This window comes from Balaenoptera physalus, assembly GCF_965194825.1.
Source record: "Balaenoptera physalus genome assembly, chromosome: 10".
NCBI lineage: Eukaryota > Metazoa > Chordata > Mammalia > Artiodactyla > Balaenopteridae > Balaenoptera > Balaenoptera physalus.
This window is the reverse complement of record NC_138889.1, coordinates 43446076-43469609: the sequence shown is the minus strand read 5'-3', so window position 1 is coordinate 43469609 and position 23534 is coordinate 43446076. Positions and strand designations below refer to the sequence as shown.

At 35.3% G+C, this 23534-nt stretch overlaps 1 protein-coding gene across 11 annotated transcripts in view; it reads left to right on the top strand.

Moving 5' to 3' along the window:
- Positions 1 to 23534, top strand: part of DEUP1 (deuterosome assembly protein 1) — a 247949-nt gene that overhangs the window by 186926 nt on the left and 37489 nt on the right. For all 11 annotated transcript variants that reach the window (XM_082409952.1, XM_082409954.1, XM_082409957.1 and 8 more), the window contains 2 exons: positions 17194 to 17345; positions 23112 to 23226. In XM_082409952.1, coding sequence (XP_082266078.1) covers positions 17194 to 17345; positions 23112 to 23226 — 267 coding nt within the window. The remainder of the gene's footprint in view (positions 1 to 17193; positions 17346 to 23111; positions 23227 to 23534) is intronic.

Genomic DNA, 23534 nt, shown 5'->3' with positions numbered 1-23534 from the left:
TGATAGTGTGTCCTTGTTCTCCTAATAGTCTGTATTCTAGCATCAAAGGATAGAAGCATTCTGCATTCTTCTTTGGGCCTTGTTATGGATCCCGTGATTGGAGTATAGATGGATAAAAAGTAAAGTATGTGTGATTTCCCCGTCTGTTAAGAAAATCTGTGTAACACAAAGACTATTTTTTCTAAACTGGACACACGAAAACATTATTTAGGATCCTGCCCTCATCTATGTCTTTTTTTCTCTCAAAAAATGGTTCTTGTTATTTTTTTACATTTGAATCTGGATGTTTTTGCTTGTGTAGTCTGCTTCGTCACAGCCCCCACTAAGCCTGCTTCACTCTGGCTCCTGTAGGCATTTGGCTTTGTTCATTTACTGGTTTTCATTTTTTCAAGAAATAAAACACGTGAAGATGGGTAAAGAAGAAGCTAATTATCTCGGCTCCTATCCGCAATCCCAGTTTGGACTCCAGAGATATTCAGTGCTAACCAGCGAGTGTGTAGCATGCTATAACTTTTTCCTTGCTTGTGTACACACTTAGGAGGGATGAGCTGAGTGTTCTTTTACAGAAATACATGTGTAATATATACATTATTCTAAACTGCCTTTTGACTATGTATCACGGACATCTCTACAAGTCAGTAGAGAAACATCTTTTTATTTTTCTTAATTTCTTAGAAAAAATAAATATATATATACTCATGTAAGGTACATACAAATTTTAATGAATTGACGCATAACTTACATACTAGTGATTTTAGTGCAGTCTCTCTTTTTCTCTTGCTTCTTCTCCCCTTCCCCTTTCCTCCATTTCTCTAGCCACCTCATAACCCATCCACCAGATAACACGTTAACTATTCAGTGTGTATCATTTTGTGTTTTTTCATATATGTTTGTGTGTGTGTGTAGTCATATACCTATTTAGGGGTTTTAATTTTTTTTAAAAAATGGAATATATTTTGCACACTTCTCTGCATCTTGTAACCTTTGCAGATCCTATGTCAACAAGTTTAGGTCTTATTTGATTGCATAGAGTAGCTTAATAATATCCCATGATGTAAATGTATCAAAAGTTATTCAGCTATTTTTTCAGAATTATGGTTGACCCTTGAACAACACAGGGGTCAGGGGCGCTGACTCCATGCAGTCAAAAGTCTGTACATAATTTTACAGTCAGCCCTCCTCCATATCTGAGGATTCAACCAACTGCGGGTCATGTAGTACTGTGGTACGTATTTAGTGAAAAAAATCCATGTGTAAGTGGGCCCACACAGTTCAAACCCCTGTTGTTCAAGAGTCAACTGTAATTCATTCATAATTAATAACTCTGTTTCTAGATTTTTACACAGATACACAATACTGTCAAAAACATCCTTGTGCATACATCTTGGAATAGCTTTCTGAGAATGGAATTGCCAATTCAAAGAATATGTTTTAATTTTACAATATTTGTTGTCGAATCATATTTCTGCGGTCTCTGTATGAGAGTACCCTTTTCTTTCATCCTTACTGGCAATAATAGGTGTTATTGCTCTTTTATATTTTCGTTGGTCTGATGGGTGTAAAGTGATTTCTCAATAGTAGTATAATTTGTATTTCCCTGACTACAGTGAGCATATTTTTGCGTATTTATTGACAATGTACTATAAATTAGTTATATTCTTTGCTCCTTTTTCTCGAGCAAAGCTCAAACTCATTTTCTTTGGGCAATCTTTTTCTTGTCAATTTATAACAGCATTTTTCTAAATTAGTTGTTTCTAATTTTATTTATGATATCATTTTATCATACAAAAAATTTTAAACTTTTATTTGTCAAACATGTACATCCTTTTGTTTATAGCATCTGAATTTCCTTCCTTGTGTAACATGGTTCTTCCAACTTCTAGACAATACGTATAGTTTATTCAAAGATTTTTATATTTTTCATCTGTCTTTAATCCATTTGAGTTACACTTTTGCGTGTGATATAAAACAGGAATCCAATTTAAATTTTTATATAAATATTAAGCTCAATTAATCCAGTTTCTCCTGATAATTTCCTGTTGGATTCTATTTGGAATTGAATTAAGTTTATATATCTTTGAAAGAATTGGCATTTTTATAATAGTAAAATTTACCATCCAAGAATATGGCATGGCTTTCCATTTCTTCATCTCTTATTTTATGCTCTTCAATAAGACCTTACAATTATCTTTGTATAAATTCTGTGCCTTTCTTTTTAAATTTATTCTCAAGCATTTTATAATTCTTGTCACTATTGTAAGTGGAATATTTTCCTTTTTCCATATCTAAAAACTTACGGCTAATATAGAAAAAAAAGCCAAATTATCTTTTAATTCTAGTAGGCATTTTTCTAGAGGTTCTTAAGTTTTTTGAGATATGCACTTGTCTCAACAAAAACAGTTGTATCTCTTCTTTTCTCCTGTTCATATCAGTAATTTTTGTCATATTGAACTTGCTAGCACTTCCAAGAGAATATTAAATAATAATAGTGATTGTTGACAAATTTGTCTAATTTATGATTTTAGATGAAATTGTTTTAGAGTTTTAATGTTTAGGATAATATTTGTTCTTGACTTATGGTCTTTATTTTGTCTTTCTATTCCTAATTAGAGTTTTTAAGATTTGCTGCCGGTTTTATCAAATGCCTTTTCAGCATATGTGACATCATGTAATTTTTGTCCATTAATTTGTTGATGTGTAATAGACTATGATTGACAGATTTGCTGATATTGATCCACCTTTGAATTCCTGGAATAAACCTTCTTGGTCATTGTATTCATTTTCTAGTGCTGTCATAACAAAGTACCACAAACTGGATGGCTTAAAACAATAGAAACTGTTGTATAGTTCTGGAAGCTAGAAGTCTAAAATCAAGGTGTCAACAGGGCCATGCTCCCTCTGAAACCTGTGTGGGAGGATTCGTCCTTGCCTGTTTATAGCCTCTAGTGATTTGCCAACAATCTTTGGCAATCCTTGGATTGTAGATGCATCACTCCAACGCTTTGTCTTCACATGGCCATCTTCTTTCTGTTTCTTCATATCATCTTCCCTCTATGCATGTCTGTCCCGGTGTCCACATTTCCCTTTCTTATAGAATACCTGTCATATTGGATTAGGGTCCACCCTAATGACCTCATTTTTTATTTGATTACCTCAGTAAAGATCCTGTTTACAAGTAAAGTTCCATTCTAAGGCATTAATAATGGTTAGGACTTCGACATATAACAGTCATACTCTAACAGTTTTGATATATTTCTGGATTCTATGTGGTAATATTTTATTTAGAAATTAAGATTTGTGTGTATAAATGAGATTTGTATATAGTTCTCTTTTCCCTTGCTTGTTATACAGTTATGCTGGCTTTATAACATAAATTGGGAGCTTTCCATATTTATGAGCAGTCTAGCATGGTTTAAATAATATTGGAATTACAGTTCTTTAAAGGTTAGAAGGAGCTTAGCTATGAAACCATCTGGATGTTGAACCAGTGAAGATAAACCATAATGGAAAAGAATATAAAAAAGAATGTATATATATATGTAACTGAAGTTTCAGTGAAGTAGATTTTCAATTACCTTTCTGTTCTCTTTCAGGGTACCTGGTATATTCAAATTTCACTTCTTCTTAGGGTGTTTGTGGTCATTTTAATTTTTCTAGGAAATGTTTACCCATTCCAGTATGTTTCCTTGTTACCAAAGGGAGTAATATCCTAAAGTTCTTTGCATCTCTTCTATATTCTGTATTTGTTTCCTTTCTTAATTCTAAGTTTGTATAGTTTAGCTCTCTCTCTTTTTTAAGTCTGGCACACAAAGTCATTGCTAATTTTATTAATATTAAAAGTATTGACTTTGGATTTGTTATTATTCTTCCTAATTTCATTATTACTGTTTTTTATTAATTTCCTCTTCCTGATTTGTTTTGTTGTACTTTGTCTAATATCTTAAGATAAATACTGAATTTCTTAATTTTATTTCTTTTTTCTTTAATTGTAAAGGTTTTTAAAGCTATATGTGTTCCTCTGGATATAGCTTTTGCTGCATCCCATCAATTTTGCTGTGCAATGTTTTCCTATATGTTTCTCTTCAAATGCACTCTGCCAGTCATAGAGTGGGCTTGGTCTCTGAGAACAGGATGACCAGGCACACACAAGAGGGCTAATATAACCCAGCCAAGCCCCTCCTAGGTTACGTGGCCCTGCTTGCTCTGAGGGAGGGAAGGAGTCTTCACCAGCTTTCCCTGACAGGAGCCTCACTCACTTGGCTCAGGAGCAAAAGGTTAGAAATAAACATGGTACAGGGGAGATGCAGCAAGATGCCAACTTCCAAGTCTCCCTTACTCCTCAAAACAAGAATATTAGAAAATGCATATCCCACAGAGAAGTTAGCACTCAAGTTTTAATGAAGTTAGTCAGTTTCACATTGGTTTCTTAAAGCTTTCTTTTTTTCCCTCCTAGCTTTATTAAGGTATAATTGACAAGTAAAATTGTATATATTTAAAGTATACAATGTGATGATTTGATGTATATATACATTGTGAAGTGATTACTACAAATTATTTAACACATCCATCACTCACATAGTTACCATTTGTGTGAGTGCGTGGTAAGAATGCTTAAGATCTACTCTCTTTGCTAATTCTCAGTGTACAATACAGTATTATTAACTATAGTCATTATGCTGTACATTAGATCCCCTGAACTTTTTCATCTTATAAATGAAAGTTTGTATTCTTTGAGTCAACATCTGCTCATTCCACCCCCCCGACCCCCCATCCAGATAGCCCGTGGCAACCACCATTCTACTCTCTGCTTGTATCAGTTTGACTTTTTAAAGAAATTCCACATATAAGTGCAGTCATACAGCATTTGTTTTTCTCTGTCTGGATTATGTCACTTAGCATAATGTCCTCCAGGTTCACCCATGTTGTCACAAATGGCAGGATTTCCTTCTTTTTATGGCTGAATAATATTCCATTATGTGGAATTTTCTGTATCCATTCATCCATTGATAGACACTTAGGTTGTTTCCATATTTTAGCTATTGTGAACAATGCTGCAATGAACATGGGAGTGCAGATATCTCTTCAAAATACTGATTTCATTTCCTTTAGATATATACCCAGATGTGGGATTGCTGGGTCATATGGTAGTTCTATTTTTAATTTTTTCAGGAACCTCCATACAGTTTTCCATAGTGGCTTCTCCAGTTTATATTCCCATCAGCAGTGTACAAGAGTTCTCTTTGCTCCACATTCTCACCAACACTTGTTATCTTTTGCCGTTTTGATACTAGCCATCCTAACAGGTGTGAGGTGATATCTCATTGCGGTTTCGATTTGCATTCCTTGATGATTAGTGATGTTAATAACTTTTTCATGTGTCTGTTGCCATTTGTATGTCTTCTTTAGAAAAATGTCTATTCAGGACCTTTGCCCAATTTTTAATTTTATTGTTCGTATTTTTGCTGTTAAGTTGGATGAGTTTGTTATATATTGTGGAAATTAACCCCTCTTCAGATATATGGTTGGCAAATATTTTCTCCCATTCCATAGGAATTGCCTCTTCACTCTGTCAATTGTTTCCCTTGCTGTGCAAGAAGCTTTTTAGTTTGGTGTAGTCCCACTTGTCTATTTTTGCTTTTGTTGCCTGTGCTTTTGGTGTTATATCCAAAATATCATTGCCAGGGCCCATGTTAAATAGCTATTTCCCTTGTGTTTTCTTCTAGGAGTTTTACAGTTTCAGGTCTTACATTTAAGTCTTTAATCTATTTTGAGTTAGTTTTTATAAGTAGTCTACAATAGAGGTCTAGTTTCATTTGTTTGCTTGTGAATGTCTAATTTTCCCAACAAAACTTATTGAAAAGACCATCCTTTCCCCATTGTGTGTTCTTGGTGCCCTTGTCAAAGATTAGTTGACTGTACATGTATGGGTTTATTTCTGGGTTCTCTATTCTGTTCTGTATTTATCGCATGCCACAATCACCACAGAATGTTTTCATTTGTTCCATAAATACTTATTGAATGTCTGCTATGTGTCAGGCAGTATGTTAGGATTGTAAGTCAGACTAGATCCTTGAATTCTTGGAGCTTAATATTAGTGGAAGGAGACATACATTAGTGGATACAGAAAATTAACTAGATAGTTATGCTAAAGAGCCATAGGAGATTGCAGAGTGCAGGGGGCTGTATAGGGGTTACCTAACCCAGTATTGGGAGTCAGAAAAGGCATCTGAGGAATAATTAGCCAGACAGAGTGGTGGGAATGAGTCATGGTAAGGTAATATAATGTACAGAGACTAGAGATAAAAAGTCAGGGCTTCCCTGGTGGCGCAGTGGTTGAGAATCTGCCTGCTAATGCAGGGGACACGGGTTCGAGCCCTGGTCTGGGAAGATCCCACATGCCGCAGAGCAGCTGGGCCCGTGAGCCACAATTACTGAGCCTACGCATCTGGAGCCTGTGCTCCACAACGAGAGAGGCCGCGATAGTGAGAGGCCCGCGCAGCGCAATGAAGAGTGGCCTCCGCTTGCCACAACTAGAGAAAGCCCTCGCACAGAAACGAAGACCCAACACAGCTATAAATAAATTAATTAATTAAAAAAAAAAAGTGGGACTCCTGATATTCATCCCACTAAAAAAAAAAAAAAAAGTCAGGGAGACTGGTAGGACTGTATAACAACAAAGATCTGCTGTTTATTGGGTGTTTACTACATGCCTTGCACTCTGCCGAATACTTTACATACATTAGTGTCTACATCCTTATACCGTGTGTGGGGGGTAGGTATTATTATCCCCATTTCACAGAAAAAGAAATGAAATCTTTAAGTTTTTAAGTAATTTGCCCAAGATCACATAGCTCGTAAGTAATTTGCCCAAGATCACATAGCTTGATAACTCCAAATGCATGATATAAACTGTCATTATATCCCGTGGTTCTGTTTCTTCTGTTTTCTTCACTGGCTCCTCACCCTTCTTCCTCTATTCATCCTCCAAATTTGGCCTTGGCCCTCTGCTTCTCTTGCTGTGTACTTTCCCTTAAAGGATTGAGATAACGTCAAGTTATCTCTTCTGGATCGTAGAATAGCTTCCAAGTTGGGCACTTCTCAGACCAGATATGCTGTCTTTTTTTTTTAAACATATTTATTGGAGTATAATTGCTTTACAATGGTGTGTTAGTTTCTGCTTTATAACAAAGTGAATCAGTTATACATATACATATGTTCCCATATCTCTTCCCTCTTGCATCTTCCTCCATCCCACCCTCCCTATCCCACCCCTCTAGGTGGTCACAAAGCACTGAGCTGATCTCCCTGTGCTATGCAGCTGCTTCCCACTAGCTATCTATTTTACATTTGGTAGTGTATATATGTCCATGCCACTCTCTCACCCTGTCACATCTTACCCCTCCCCCTCCCCATATCCTCAAGTCCATTCTCTAGTAGGTCTGTGTCTTTATTCCTGTCTTGCCACTAGGTTCTTTCTTTACATAAGCTTTCCTTGTAGAACATGTGCTCAATTTCCCATAGGAAGTCAGAACTCTTCACATTCCATGGCTTCCTTAATCTGGCTCACCCACTTTGTTTCCCTGTAGTGACTTACACAAAGCCTCCACTATAGCTAGAGTAGCTTATTCTCATCTGTGTGTGTGATGCTCATTCCTCATGTTCTTTCTTATTTCCAGGCCTTTGCACATGCTTTTCCTTCTACCTAAAAATCCCCTTTCCCTACTTCACATGGCCATGCCCTATTAATGTTTCAAGTCTCTCCACATAAATTTTACATGTTATACGAAATCTTCCCTGATTTTCCTCTGTTAAGAGTCCCTCCTCGAAGCCATCATAGCATCCTTTACTTAGCACCTATCATACCACAATATTAAAATTACCTGTTTCTTGTCAGCTACCCATCCCCTTACCAGTAGGCTCCCTGAGGGCAGTTATGGTCCTAGTTTACCATTGTACCTCAGCACTTCCTATAGTGCCTGAATATAGGAGGCACTGAAAAAATCTGTTGGATGAGTGAATGAACAAATGAATGAGTGAATGATGAATGAATCAACCTATTATATGTTCTCCACCTTTCCTTTCCTTTACTAGAGTAAAGACATACCCTTTTCTTTATTAAATCCTACCAGTCCCTTAAGGGACTAGATTAAATTTTATTTCCTCCATGAATTCATCTCCCATTACTCTAGGGCCCATTTAGTTCTCCTTTCTTTGACTTTCTTTAGCACTTAGTTATAACAATTTAGCACTAAGTTTAGAATTGTCTTCTTTTATTTTTTAATTGTTTAGTATGGGTATGTTTTGTCTCATCAGTCATAGACTTCTTGAGGGAAGAAGTGGACTATGTTTTATACTTTTTCTTCATATAGACTTTGGTATAGAGTAGGGCTCAATGAATACTTGTGGATTTTTGGGACTCACCTGTAGTCTAAGAAGCATGAATAAGTTATCATGAAAATCCTTTCTAATATCATTAAAAAGATCACCGAAGCCTTGTCTTATCTCACTTTCTGGATGATCTCAATCCCAATAATTGTTGACATTCATTGATTCAGAAAACATTTGAGTTCCTATCAGAAAACATTTGAGTTCCTACTTGGTGCAATATAATTTAACACATAATTATACCATATCTATATTATTTACTATTTTTTCGTACATGTTACTTTAGCCTACTCAATTTTATTGTATTTTCCATAAAGGCAGAGTCACTTTTTGATATTTGATTACCTCTGGAGCACTTAGCACATATATACATATATAATATATATGTCTAAAGATTTGTTAATTGGCTAGCATAAAATGGAATGCCATTGATGTATAGCCTTCAATGTGATCTTATTAAAAGAGCATTTATTCATATATATTTTATGTAAGATTTTACTTCATATAGGAAGGTTATTTTAATTGAAATGTCGTTGACATAAAATATGTTGGTTTCAGGTGTGCCTCCTAGTGATTTAACATTTGCATATATTATGAAATGATCACAATAGTCTAGTAACCATCTGTCCCATATAAAGTTATTTCAGTATTATTGACCATATTCCGTATGCTGTTTAGTACATCCCATTGCTTATTTATTTTATACCTGGGGGTTTGTACCTCTTAATCCCCTTCACTTATTTCACCCATCCACCCTTACGCCCTCCCCTCTGGCAACCATCAGTTAGTTCTGTGTATTCTTGAGTCTGTTTTGTTTTGTTTTTTAGATTCCACACATAAATGAGATTATATGGTATTTGTCCTTCTCAGTCTGACTTATTTCACTTAGCATAATAGCCTCTAGATCCATCCACTAGATCCACTTGTTGTCCCAAATAGCAAGATTTCATTTTTTTAAAATTATGGCTGAGTAATATTCCATTGTATATACACACCACATCTTCTTTATCCATTTGTCTATTGATGGACACTTAGGTTGTTTCTGTATCTTGGCTATTGAGTTAGTGTTTGTGTTTTCTTTAGGTAAATACCCAGATGTGAAATTGCTGGATCATATGACAGTTCTGTTTTTAATTTTTTGAGGAACTTCCATATTTTTTTCCTTAGAGGCTGTACCAATTTATATTCCCACCAGTAGTGCACGAACATTGCTTTTCTCCACATCCTCACCAACACCTGTTATTTTCTATCTTTTTTATGATAGCCGTTCTAACAGGTGTTAACAGATGATCACATTGTGGTTTTGATTTGCATTTCCTTGATGATTAGTGATGTTGAGCATCTTTTCATGTCTTTTAGTCATCTGTATGTCTATTGACATCCACATATTTTAATCAGTTTTTTTTGTTTTGATGTTGAGTTGTATCAGTTCTTTATATATTTTGGATAACCCCTTATCAGATGTATCATTTGCAAATATCTTCTCCCATTTGTTAAGCTGCCTTTTCATTTTGTTTATAGTTTCCTTCCCTGTGCAAAAGCTTTTTAGTTTGATGTAAGCACACTTATTTATTTTTGCTTTTGTTTCCCTTGCCTGAGGAGACAGATCCAAAAAATATATTACTAAGACCAGTGTCAACGAGTATACTGCCTATGTTTCCTTCTAGGAGTTCTTTGGTTTCAGGTCTTACATTTAAATCTTTAATCCATTCTGTGTTTATTTTGTGCATGGTGTGAGAGTAGTCCAGTTTGATTCTTTTGCATGTAGCTGTCCAGTTTTCCCAACACAATTATTGAAGATGCTGTCTTTTTCCCATTGTATATTCTTGCCTCCTTTGTTGTAGATTAATGACCATATAAGTGTGGATTTATTTCTGGGCTCTCTAGTCTGTTCCATTGATCAATGTACTATTTTTTTGCCAGTGCCATACTATTTTGATTACAGTAGCTTTGTAGTATAGTCTAAAGTCAGGGAGCATGATATATCCAGCTTTGTTCTCAATTCTCAAGATTTTTTTTGGTTATTCAAGGTCTTTTGCATTTCTGAACAAATTTTAGAATTATTTCTGCTACTGCTGGGAAAAATACGGTTGGTATTTTGAAAGGGATTGCATTGAATCTGTATATTGCCTTGGGGAATAGGGTCATTTTAACAATATTAATTCTTCCAACTTATGAGCATAGTATATCTTTCCATTTGTTTCAGTCATCTTCAATTTCTTTCATCAATGTCTTATAGTTTTCCAGGTATACCTGGTCTTTCACCTCCTTAGGTCGATTTATTCCTAGGTATTTTATTTTTTTAATGTGATTGTAAATGAGAATGTTTTCTTAATTTCTCTTTCTGATAGTTCATTATTAGTATATAGGAATGCAAAGGATTTCTGTATATTAATTTTGTATCCTGAAACTTATTGAATTCATTTATTACATCTAATAGTTTTTTGGTGGCATCTTGAGGGTTTTCTATATATCATTTCGTGTCATCTACAAACAGTGACAGTTTTACTTCTTCCTTTCCAATTTGAAATCCTTTTATTTCTTTTTCTTGTCTCATTACTGTGGCTAGGACTTCCAGTACTATGTTAAATAAGTGGCAAGAGTGGGTATCCTTGTCTTGGTCCTGATCTTAAAAGAATTGCTTTCAGCTTTTCACTGTTGCGTATGATGTTAACTGTGGGTTTGTCATATGGGGCCTCTATTATGTTGAGGTATGTTCCCTCTATGCCCACTTTCTGGAGAGCTTTTATCATAAATGGATGTTGAATTTTGTCAAAGCTTTATCTGTATCTATTGTGATGATCACATGACTTTTATTCTTCAATTTGTTACTGTGGTGTATCAAATTGATTGATTTGCAGATATTGACCATCCATGCATCCCTGGGATAAATCCCACTTCATCATGGTGTATGATCTTTTTAAAGTGTTGTTTTGCTAGATTTGCTGGTATTTTGTTGAGGACTTTTGCATCTGTGTTCAACAGTGATATTGGCCTGTGGGGTGTGTGTGTGTGTGTGTGTGTGTGTGTGTGTGTGTGTGTATGTATGTGTGGTGTCTTTGTCTGGTTTCAGCATCAATCTGATGCTGGCCTCACAGAATGAGTTCAGAAGCATTCCTTCCCCCTCAATATTTTGGAATAGTTTGAAAAGGATCAGCATTAACTCTTCTTTAAATGTTTGGTAGAATTCACCTGTGAAGTTGTCTGATCCTTAACTTTTATTTGTTGGGAGTTTTTTGGTTACTGATTCAATTTCATGACTGGTAATAAGTCTGTTCATATTTTCTACTTCTTGATTCAGTTTTGGAAGATTGTACATTTCTAAAAATTTATCCATTTCCTCTCAGTTGTCCATTTTATTGGTGTATAATTGCTCATAATAATCTCTTATGATCCTTGGTATTTCTGTGGTGTCAGTTGTAATTTCTCCATTTTCATTTCTGATTTTATTTATTTGGGCTGTATTTCTTTTTTTTTCTTTATGAGTCTCGCTAAAGGTTTATCAATTTTTTATCTTTTGAAAGGAGCAGCTCTTAGTGTCATTAATTTTTTCTATTTTTTTTAGCTTCTAATTCATCTATTTATGCTCTGATCTTATGATTTCTTTCCTTCTGCTAAGTGTGGGTTTTGTTTATTCTTCTTTTTCTAGTTTCTTTAGGTGCAAGGTTAGATTGTTTGAGATTTGTATTGTTTCCTGAGGTAGGCTGGTATCACTATAAACTTCTCTCTTGGAACTGCTTTTGCTTCGTTCCCATAGATTTCGAATTGTTGTGTTTCCATTTTCATTTGTCTCCAGATATTTGTATTTTCTTCTTTATTTCTTCAGTGACCAATTTGTTGTTTAATAGCATGGTTTTTTTTTTTTTTAATTTTCCATTTAGTTATTTCTAGTCTTATAGTATTGTAGTCAAAAAAGATGCTTGATATAATTTCAATTTTCTTAAATGTATTGGGACTTATTTCTGGCCTAGCATGTGATCTATTCTAGAGAATTTTCCATGTGCACTTGAAAAGAATGTGTATTCTGCTGGTTTTGGATGAAATGTTTTGTATGTATCTATTAATTCTAACTGCTCTAGTGTGTCATTTACGGGCAGTATTTCCTTATTGATTTTCTGTCTGGATGATGAGTCCATTGATGTAAGTAGGTTGTTATAGTCCCCTACTATTATTGTATTACTTTCACTTTCTCCTTTTATGTTAATATTTGCTTATGTATTTAGGTGCTCCCATGTTGGGTACATATATATTTACAATTGTTATATCTTTTTCTTGAATTGATCACTTTATCATTATGCTATGTCCTTCTTTGTCTCGTTATAGTCTTTGTTTTAAAGTCTATTTTGTCTGATAGGAGTATTGCTACCCCAACTTTCTTTTCATTTCCATTTGCATAGAATACCTTTTTCCATCCCCTCACTTTCAGTCTGTGTGTGTCTTTAGATCTAAGTGTGTCTCTTGTAGGCAGCATATATATGGGTCTTGTTTTTTAATCTGTTCAGCCACTCTGTGTCTTTTGATTGGAGTGTTTGGGCCACTTATATTTAAAGTAATTATTAATAAGTATGTGCTTACTGCCATCTTGTTCATTGTTTTCATGGGGCCTGTGGGGCCTGAGGCTGTTTCCAGACCTCTGATAGGTGGGGCCATGTCCTGGCACAGCTGGATGTGCAGCCCATGAAGTCCTGGGACTGGTGCCAACCAGCTGGTGGGCAGGTAACCCCTGGCACTAAGAGGCTGGAGGGAGGTCTCCAAAATGGTGCTTGCCAGTGCTGGTGTTCATGTGGTAGAATGAGCTCCCAAGAATGGCTGCCACCTGTATCACCATCCCCAGGGGAGTCCTAGTTGCCTCCTGCCTCTCCAGGAGGCTCTCCAAGATTAGCAAGTTTATCTGACCCCGGATCCTTTCAAACTCTGCCTCTGTGCTGAGACTTGGAGCATGAGAAATTTTGTGTGTTTTCTTGAAGAGCAGAGTCTCTGTTCCCTACAGCCCTCTGGCTTAACATAAGTCCTGCTGGTGTTCAAAGCCAAACATCCTAGGGGCTCATTTTCCTAGTACAGGACCCCCAGTCTGGGGGGCCTGATGTGGGGCTCAGACCCCTTGCTCCCTGGGGAGGACCTCTGCAATTATGATATTCTTCCTGTTTGAAAGTTGCTGATCCAAGAATGTGGGTCCTGACTATACCGTGTCTCCACCCCTTCTACCCGTCTCGTTGTGGTTCTTTCTTTATAACTTTAGTCATGGAAAATCTTCTCTGCTAGTCTTCAGGTTGTTCTCATAGGTAGTTGCTCTATAAGTAGTTGTAATTTTGGTGTGCCCCTGGGACAAGTTGAGTTCAGGGTCTTCCTACTATGCCATCTTGAACACATTCCCCTCATAGGAAATTGACTTTATAATTGCTCTCCATTTTTTATATATGAAGATTTGGAATTGACTTTGATAATTGAAATAGTCAAGCCACTGCCCAAAGAGAAAAATCTTGTGTCTATTGAATAATAAAAAAGAGTTCAATATGACTCTTGGCTCTTTAAGCCTTTATAATCTATTGTCACTTATTTAGCACTTATCTGTTTAAAGATTTAATAAAGAAAACTCATATCTGTTATATGTTAAAATCCCATAATTAGTTAATTCTCTCTGAAATAACTAAAATTAATAAGTAAACATACAATTAAATAATTTGTGCTGAAACTTTACCTCAGGCAATAAGAAACATAATATTTACATCATTATTTTTAGATCTTCTAAAATATGTAGTATTTGTATAATATTAAAATAACAATTATTTTTTCCTTCCTAGACAAGTGGAATTACTGAATATGAATGACAAGTTGGTCATTTCTGAATAACTAGAGCTTTGAGAACTTTTTGAGAACTTTTCTGCTTAATTAATTGTGAAACTCCCTGATTATTTACACTTAGGGGAAAAAAAGGTTGAAAAATGACACCCACCCAGTGGTAGGACCTACCCAGGTAGGAACAGCAGCCCTGCACTCAGTTCTTACCTATTGCATACCTGGGGCTGTGGCCACCCCCATTTTCCTCTGGAGAATTTACTGTTGGGACTATCCACCTGTTATGTAAGTCTTCCTCCGGTTTCAGTGAGATACTTAGAATAGGAACAGTATTAGCAAGAGGTTTTTTGTGCAAAAACTTGACTGTATGGAGAAAAGTGAGGGGTTTATCTTTATTCTGCTCCTGGGTAAATAACAAAGAATCAATTTTATCATGATAGTTTTTTTGTGATTCCATATTTATTTAGACCTATATTTGTATTTGTTAAATTTTCTTTTATTTAATGAAGGTGTCATCAAGTTAGATTTAATCAGAACTCAGAATTTATGGTAATTTTTAAGACTAATTTGCCTTTCACTATCCATAAAGTTTGCTAAATAAAATAACAGCATAAAAAATTTGTACCCTCATAAGCATCTAAAACATCCATTTACATACTAAAAATTAATATAGTAACCTTAAATTAACATGATTAAAGCCAGTCCTTTTGTAGAAGTACTTTGTTAGCCTAATTACTATTGTAGAATACACATGAATTTAAGAGAAAAAGTGCACATACAAAGTACTATCATTCAGACAGTTCAGCAACTCATCTGGCCTCGAGCCAGTGAGTTCAAGTAAACAGGCACCAGCAGGTTTTTCCATTTCAAGAAAAAAAGTCGATTAAAACTATGAAACCTTAAAATGTGGGGGGAAAAAAACAAGAAATTGAGATAATGGGCCTGTAAAAGAACCCACCAGCAGTACAGAGGTAAAGTTTAATCAATGCATGATAACCATCTAGTGGAGGATATATTTCTGAAATCCCTAGAAAAGTATTTAGGAAAAAAATAAAATGAGAGAGCCCGAAAATGTTGTCCAGGAAACTGGAAAACGCTTTTAAATACAAATCGTGTAAATACATTACCTGTGTAATTCTTTCAGGTCATGCTCACAACATATTTAATTTTGGTACATTTAGAAAATTCTGGGTTTTTAAAAAAATCATTACTATCATTCTTAATTACTTTAAACCAACACTGGGCCAAAGAGTCACAGATGAAATCTAATTTTATAGAAAATTTTTGAATAAACTTGTAACAGAGCAGCAGACCATCAAGAATTATATATTTTGACTAGTAGATGTCTTTTTAGGAGTAAAATTTTGAATCTTTTCCAAGATCTTTTTCAAACAGATCTGTGCATATGAGTATTCTCCTTATGAGGGCAAATTTTATAAGATCTGCCTCCTTTATGTTTATCACAAATCTGCTCTAATTTTAGAATAAACAATCCTTTCTCTTTTAAAGCAGATTATAGACTGGTCTTTTATATGCACCAGTGTATCTCAAATGAGCAAAGTTGAGATATACTAAAGGCAAGGGCCTAACAAGCAGAGAAATACCTTGAATGGCCCTTCTTTCCCAAAGGGCATCTTGGTCAATAGACATATAAGTATATAACCCTTGCTGTATTGTTTTGAGGACGCTTGATCTCCTGGAGCACTTTATTTTTTCATTCAAAAGTAAGATCTTTCTAAATTTCATAAACTTCTATAATACATTAGGCAGTAAACAAAAATTTTAATAAACAGACTTTGCCTGTGAAGCAAAAAATAAAACAAATAGGTAAACATTTTAAATGCCTCATATATATTTCTATACTTATCAATGTTGATACTAATATGATAGTATATGAATAATTTTAAATGTGCAATTAGTCAAAAATTTTTGAATGACTTTATGACATGGCAGCCCATATGAAATGGCACTCAAAGCCTTAAATTTAGAAACTTAAAAATGAAAGTTCTAAGCCATAATCAACTATAGTCTTATGAGCTTTTAAACATAGACATTTGTAGCTTCAAAAGATATTTTACTCATGTTATGCTTTTTGTGCTAAAATATTATCCTTCTGAAAGCAGAGAGCTATTGTTTAATTAGCAACTAAATAATTCATAGGTATTCGAATCATAACACTATAAAGGACTACATGGGGTCATTTAAAGCATTTTCATTAGTTTTTATGTGAGTGTATATCCTGTTTTTTAAAATTTTGTGAGAAGAAAAGTTTAGACTCTCCCTAAGAAACTTCTTACAGCATTTAATTAAAACAGCATCAGGAATCTTTCTTCTTGCTCTAAACCTCTCATTTTGTGATTTAAATATGTTGCTTATTCTTTTATGAAGACATTAAAATTGGGTTGCCCATACCAGAGAGTAAAACTTTATCATGAAGCTACATTGCTCAAGACTGTGTGGTATTGGCACGGTCTTAACCAGGATCTAATGATCTTGGTATAGAATGGTACAGAATCATATCCCAGTCTACATGGATTTAGTATATAATTTGTTGCATCACCCAACAGTGGGGAATTGATGTGTGATTTTCTGTAATGACACGTATTGTTTTAATCAGAAAAAAATCTTTTAAAATTGAAAGCTATGTTAATTCTGGTTCCATTATTAATCAGCACTAGAAGGCATACCCTATAAACACAAAAACTCCTTTATCTAGACAATTTGTTCTAACTGCAGAGAACAGTAATGCATGGGGTGAGCGTTTTCTGTACTGGAGCGTGGGTAGTAGTGTGTGTACCCCTTTTACTGTGATGTGTTCAGTGGCAGCTGTCCCTGAGGACGTGTGTTGTGAGAAGGTGGGGGTGAGAAGAGGCATTTAGGAGGCACACAGGAGTAGAGCTACATCACTTGACTCAAATTAAAGGGTCTTTCCAACGTGTGTCCAAATGCACAGAAAACATATGTCACTTGTAAGTAACAATTTTTTCAATGATAGTTTATTTTATTCTCTAGAGTATGAACTTCACTAACAGGGAAAACGCAAGGCATACATCTATTAACAAACTGGAATATGAGAATGAAAGGCTCCGAAATGACCTTGCAAAACTTCATGCCAGTGGAAAATCAGCATGGGCTAACCAAAATACCTACGAAGAAACAGGAAGGTATGCCTATCAGAGCCAAAAAAATAAGGGAAAAAATGAAGATTGGTATGCTGACACCATTACATAAGGACATAAATGTACAAACATTTAAGTGACATTATTTTTAAACAATTCAAATTATAATTTTATATACTTTCTCTTCAGTTGTTTAAAATTTATTTTATGGTGATAATTCAATAGTCTAGATATACTGTTTTATATGAAATTCTGTGTTGCCAATAGCTTTCAAAGTATAACAGTGAAATGGGTAGAGTGTTAAAATGAATTTTCGTCACTTCAGACCCCTCTTAGAACCTGATGTGGCATACAGAATATACCAATAAGTAATCTTATTTTTTACGTCAAAATATAGGAAGATATCACGTCTGACTTAACTTCAAATATATATACACTTTATATTGACACTCCAGCAGTGGTGAAAAACTGTGGTCATTTCATAGGAAAGAATCTATGGATGTGTAAGAGAGGTCTTTTCTGTATGGAAAGAAGAGTGTGGAAAATCAATATCTGCTGCCCTCATTATCCCCAGGCTCTTTAAAATGTCTTAGTTCAAAATTTAAGTAAATACATCAGCCATAACATTGGCTAATTTCTTCAACTTTAGTAAAATATTTATGGAGTCAGAACTGTCTCTGGAGTTCTTTCACCATTTTCCCATACTTGGAAAATGCTCAGCAAGACAAACAAGTTTCTTTTCTACAGGATTTCTCAAAGCCATTAATATTGCTAATTACATTGTGAGTTTCCAGGAACAGGTATGATGTGCAACATTTCCCAAACTTATTTGATTTATTAACATTCCATGGTGCTGAGAAATGGTAAATTAATAAGTCCAGACCCAACTTCAATACAACTTTTGCTTTGAAGCTCATAATACTTAGCATGAAAACTTTACATATTGTTTTCATAAAATATAATTAATATTTGCAACTTTGGGCAATTCACTTAACCTTTGTTTGCCCGTCTGACAAATACAGATAATAGTTATAGGGGTTTTCTGAGGATTATAGGAGAAAACATAGTTCCATGTAAAATATATAGTCCCCTAAATGTTAGCCATTATTATTGATGTTATTATTACTAACAAAATTGTTAGTATTTATAATAATGTTAATACTGCTCCAACAACTCACAGTACCTAAAAAGTATATTTTGGTGGATAAACAAATGGCTGAATCTGACATTTCCTCAAAAGGTAGTCCTGTTGGGGGGGATAGTGATGCCAGGCTCGTCTTTGTAACTGAGGGGTCCAGTTCTACAGGTAGATAAATCCATAAATCCAGGGGCTGTACTAAAAATGTCTGCTCAGCATTCTTGCGGATGTAGTACAATTCTCTCCCACTTCCACCGCCCCAGCCCTGTATGTATTAGAGGGATATATTCTAACCTGATGTAAGAAACGGAAAGCATTCGGAAGTGCTAAAGTAATAACTCCTCTTCAGATGGTTAGGGAAGGAAATGAGGGAAGACTGGCCGCTACCCACAAAAAGCACTGTGCGTGGGGTGCTGTGATGGGGTGGGAGCAGCACAAAAGCGGTGTCGGGAGGATGAAAGCAGGCGCTGCGCCACACCAGGGGCCAGCTCTCTGGTGAGCGTGCCCACGTTGACCGGCCAGTATAACTGAAAATCTGTCCAAAGGGGCCTAATCTTTTTTTTTTTTTAATTTATTTATTTATGGCTGTGTTGGGTCTTCGTTTCTGTGCAAGGGCTTTCTCTAGTTGCGGCGAGCGGGGGCCACTCTTCATCGCGGTGCGCGGGCCTCTCCCTATCGCGGCCTCTCTTGTTGCGGAGCACAGGCTCCAGACGCGCAGGCTCAGTAGTTGTGGCTCACGGGCCTAGTTGCTCCGCAGCATGTGGGATCCTCCCAGACCAGGGCTCGAACCCGTGTCCCCTGCATTAGCAGGCAGACTCTCAACCACTGCGCCACCAGGGAAGCCCCAAAGGGGCCTAATCTTCATGTGAGGGTAAGAATGTATTTTCTAATATAGAATGAACTCTTTACAAAGTGCTTCCCCTACTCAATGGATTCATTTCTCCATGGGTCAACTCACCACCCCATGTGTATAGGTTCTCATTGTAGGAGAAAGCAGGCCCCTATGTTACAAAGGGTCTTCCAGTGTATCTTCGTCACTGGTCTGTGTTGAGCGCCCATTAGATGCACAACATTGTTTCCTATTTTTGCCTGTTGGGAATAACTTTGAAAGCCTTGGATGAAGGTACTAGGTGTTATTTAAACAAAAAGACAGCTACTCTGCTTTTTACTATTTTTAAAGAGTGTTTTTATTGTTTGGATTGCTCCCTTTTCTCTTTGCCAGGCAGTAGGGAATGTGTTAAACATGCCTAACGAAAACAAGACAGTAGGGGACACAGAGAGCAACGTAAGAGGTAAAATGCCCAGCAGGAGACTATCTTAATAAGCAGTTTGGGCGACTATTCCTGCTGCAAAGCCTTGTGTCCTGCCAGTCTGATTTGTTGAAAGTTTCATTAAATTTGTTTTAATGGCTTGTCTGATTTCAGTGTTCTCCAGTGACCTGATTTTTTTAAGAAACAGCATTTCAAATGTTCTGAATAAATTATTACCATGTAAAACCCACTATAGGGAAAGAGTTGTTGAGAGGCAAGGACACTGTGTACTCACCAGTGGAGAACTGTAAAGCACATACCTATTAATTTCAGCAAGCGAAAAAGGCAGTGTGCTTTCCTTCCCTCACAGCACGGCTCAGTGAAGTCAAATAGTGAAAGCTGTATGTATTGATTAGGCAGAAAATAATAAAAAAAAAATACATAGTCATATTTACATATCAATGGCTAATGCAGTAAGGTCATATTAAGCTATTTTAGAAAGGAAAAAGCTTTTAGGCAAAGGTATATAAAGATAACGTTCCACAAAATTTTTAAGTCTGTAGTCTAATTTTTAGCCACTTCTTGCTTTTACCTGAGGAAGATTTGTATACTGTATTATTAAAAAAATCTTCTATCCACTTGGAGGTAACTCAGTTTTTGTTGTTGTTTTTCACTCCTGTTAGAAGTGATAAGAAAATTTTCATGCTCATCCACTTAAAATGTGAAGCATTTTAGGATATTCCAGAGGATTTACTTTCCAATAAGAAAGTTATTCAGCACTTTAAAAAAATTAATGAATGAGATGAAATTGAATTTGGTGAGGATGTATTAAATGTTTTAAAAAGTTTTTAAAAGTTAGAGTTTTGAAGTTTAAGGATCATTTACATTCCCACTTAGAGTAGTGGTATCCAGAGCTATTAATATACAACTAATTTTAATGGCAAATCAGTTTTATAATAAATGGAGTTTTATCTCTATATGCGATTCATACTTAAAACTGAATATACGGCTTTAAAAATTATATCATGTACCGGAAAGATTTTGGTAATCACAAGCAAATCTAGTCAATAAATTAAAATTTTCTAATACTAAAAAACCACAAAGTCAGGTTTGTCTTAATCACTCTACAGGATCCCTTGTCAAGGAATGAATAGCTGGTTAGAAGCAAAAAAGTTAAGTTGAGTAAATTTTGGCACCATGGTGTTGCTTAATCAGGAGAAAAACACAGCAGGCGAAAGAGTTCTAGGCCGGGAAATAATGAGTAGTTCATAGAATAAGGGAGCGTTATGTGGAGCGTTAGAAGGCGAGGCCGGAGGCAGGTAAGTCAGCATAGTTTATGCAGGGATCCTATTCCATGCTGAGGACATTATGCGACAACCCAGGGAGGGTTATAAAATTAATGGAGGGCCAGGACTGGATGTACCGTCGGACAACTCTGTAAGCTGTGCAGAGGTGACTGAGGTCTCAAGCCGACTCAAGTTGGGTAGAGTTCTGCTTCCCAACAAAGCAGCCAGGTCCTGCACTCCTGGCAAAGTAGGCAGAGGCCTTAGAATGGGGCCTGGGGAAAAGCTAATTGAACAGACCAGCTTGTGAGAGTGTATTAAAAGCCTTCTGAAATAATTTTTAAGATAGCTTTTAAATTGATATTCTTAGCATGTTTCGCAAGGTGGTTTTATGAAGTATTTGAATAGCTGTATTCTAGAGGAACAACTTAGATATAAAGATGATTTAAAGCAAAAGTACTTTACTTCATAATGCAGTCTTTCCTTTCAATTTCTACATTTTATTGATCTTACAATAAAGAGAATGTTCATATATAAATTTTAGTAGTTAAGACCATAAAATTGTATCTATACATCCAAAGCCAAATGGATAATTGAGATAATTATTTAGATAATTTAAGACAAATAGTACTTTCCCTGAATTCTCTGTATAATTGAGATTATAGAGAGATGTATATTTCTTGAACCACTTCTATAATTATCTTATTTTTTCCCCACTGTGCTTTGAAGTATAGATGGTAGCCTTGCTCAAATTAAAAGGTTCAGCTGAAGATTCTATGCAGGTGTACTAGGCAATTGTTGTAATTCTATTTGAATCGTGGGATGTTTCATTTTATTGTGCACATCATAAACCATGTTATTTCTGTTTAATTTGCTGTTCTGTTTCCATGGTAATTATGGTTTGGAAGAATGGATTTTTTTAAAAAAGATCTATTTCAAGATAAGTAAAAATGTAAAGCATGTTGTGTTTGTTTTTATGTACTAATTTACAGATGCCTCACTTACCTTTTATTGCTATTTGTATGCATAGCTTTGAAAATGTTTGCATAATAAAAAACAAGTTTATATAGATAGTCTTTGGATAAGAACAGAGGAAAAGAATGTAACTTTTTTGAACTGTGTGAAGTTAAAATATGAAGACTTTGAAAATGGTTAATCAATACCTGTGGAGAATTTGAATTATTAGTAAAAATAAATAAATAATTTTAAATTCAAGGGGTTTTTATGTTTTCATGGTCTTTGATGATTCTGATTAAATTTAAACCCCATTTTCATGAATTAAGGTTCAGAAAAAATATTTATTTAGCTCCAAACAGCCCCTACTGTTAGGACCTTTTTGTGTAAAATTTTAGGGTAAGTTGGTTTGTTTCTTTGTTTTATTATTCATTTGTTTAGTCAGCATACCAAAATTTAAAATCTCACTGGTATTTTATTCAGTCTCATCTTCTACCCCATATCTTAGCACAAACAGCAAATTCTATACCGCGCCTTTCATCAAATTGTGGAGTTCAATTCTCGTAACAAACTTTTTTTATAAATGAAAAAATTAAAGTCACAGAAAGATATAGTCATCTGCTCAAGGTCATACAACTAAGGGTGGAGGAGTTCAGGAGGTGATGTAAATTGAAAACATACTATAAATTATTAAGGTCCTTAGAAATTAGAATTATTATTATTCAGAGACTTATTTTAGCATCAAAAAAAAAAAGAATAATTCTGCTAAGAAAGCCAGTGAGGTTAAGTGAAATAGAGAATAAAAAAAAGTGTCTATATAGAACTGTCAAGGGCAGCCGTGTTAACTGTTTTGAAATTTTTCTCAAACTGGTTTAATATTATTTACTTAAATGGCCAAGAGATAAAACAGTAAAACACAGAAAGGGAAGCAACATAGGCAATAAGAATGGCAGAATATTTTTTAACAATTACAAGAGTTTTCTGCTTCATTATTAATTATTCTAAGTCTTTTAAGTGGAATAGAAATTATCAGCAAAATTATTTTCCAAGAAATACCCAGATAACAAGCCCAAACGTTTTGTTGTATTTTCCTTGCAGTTAGGTATCAGAGAAATTTAAATCCTTAGCCCCATAAATAAGCAGGTGTCCTTGGTAGCAATAACGACAACCAGTCCTTCTCTTTCAGATTTAGCCACGATCGTGAGCCAAACAAAAGTGCAACACCTTCGTTGCCACCTTTGCCATTTGAAACCAAAGAAATGACAAGTCCTTTGGTTAGTGATGATGAAGTATTCCCAATGGTGAGTTGCTGATTATTGGTTATTGCTTTTTCCTTTATAGGGTGATTACTCTTACACTGATACTGGTATACTGATGTGTACATAGTGGTTAAAAAAAAACATTGCTCCTTGAATAGGACTCCAAGATGGGTCTTGTGAGTCATTTGGCCATGACTACCTATAGAAGGAAAGAATCCATAATGTTTAACGAAGTATTTCACCTCTAGAACAGGCCAGAATTACTGGTGACTCTTTTTTTAAAAAAATGCAAGTCACCTCTGCACATTCTAAGACCCCTCAAAGATCTGTATATTTTAAAGAGCTACAAG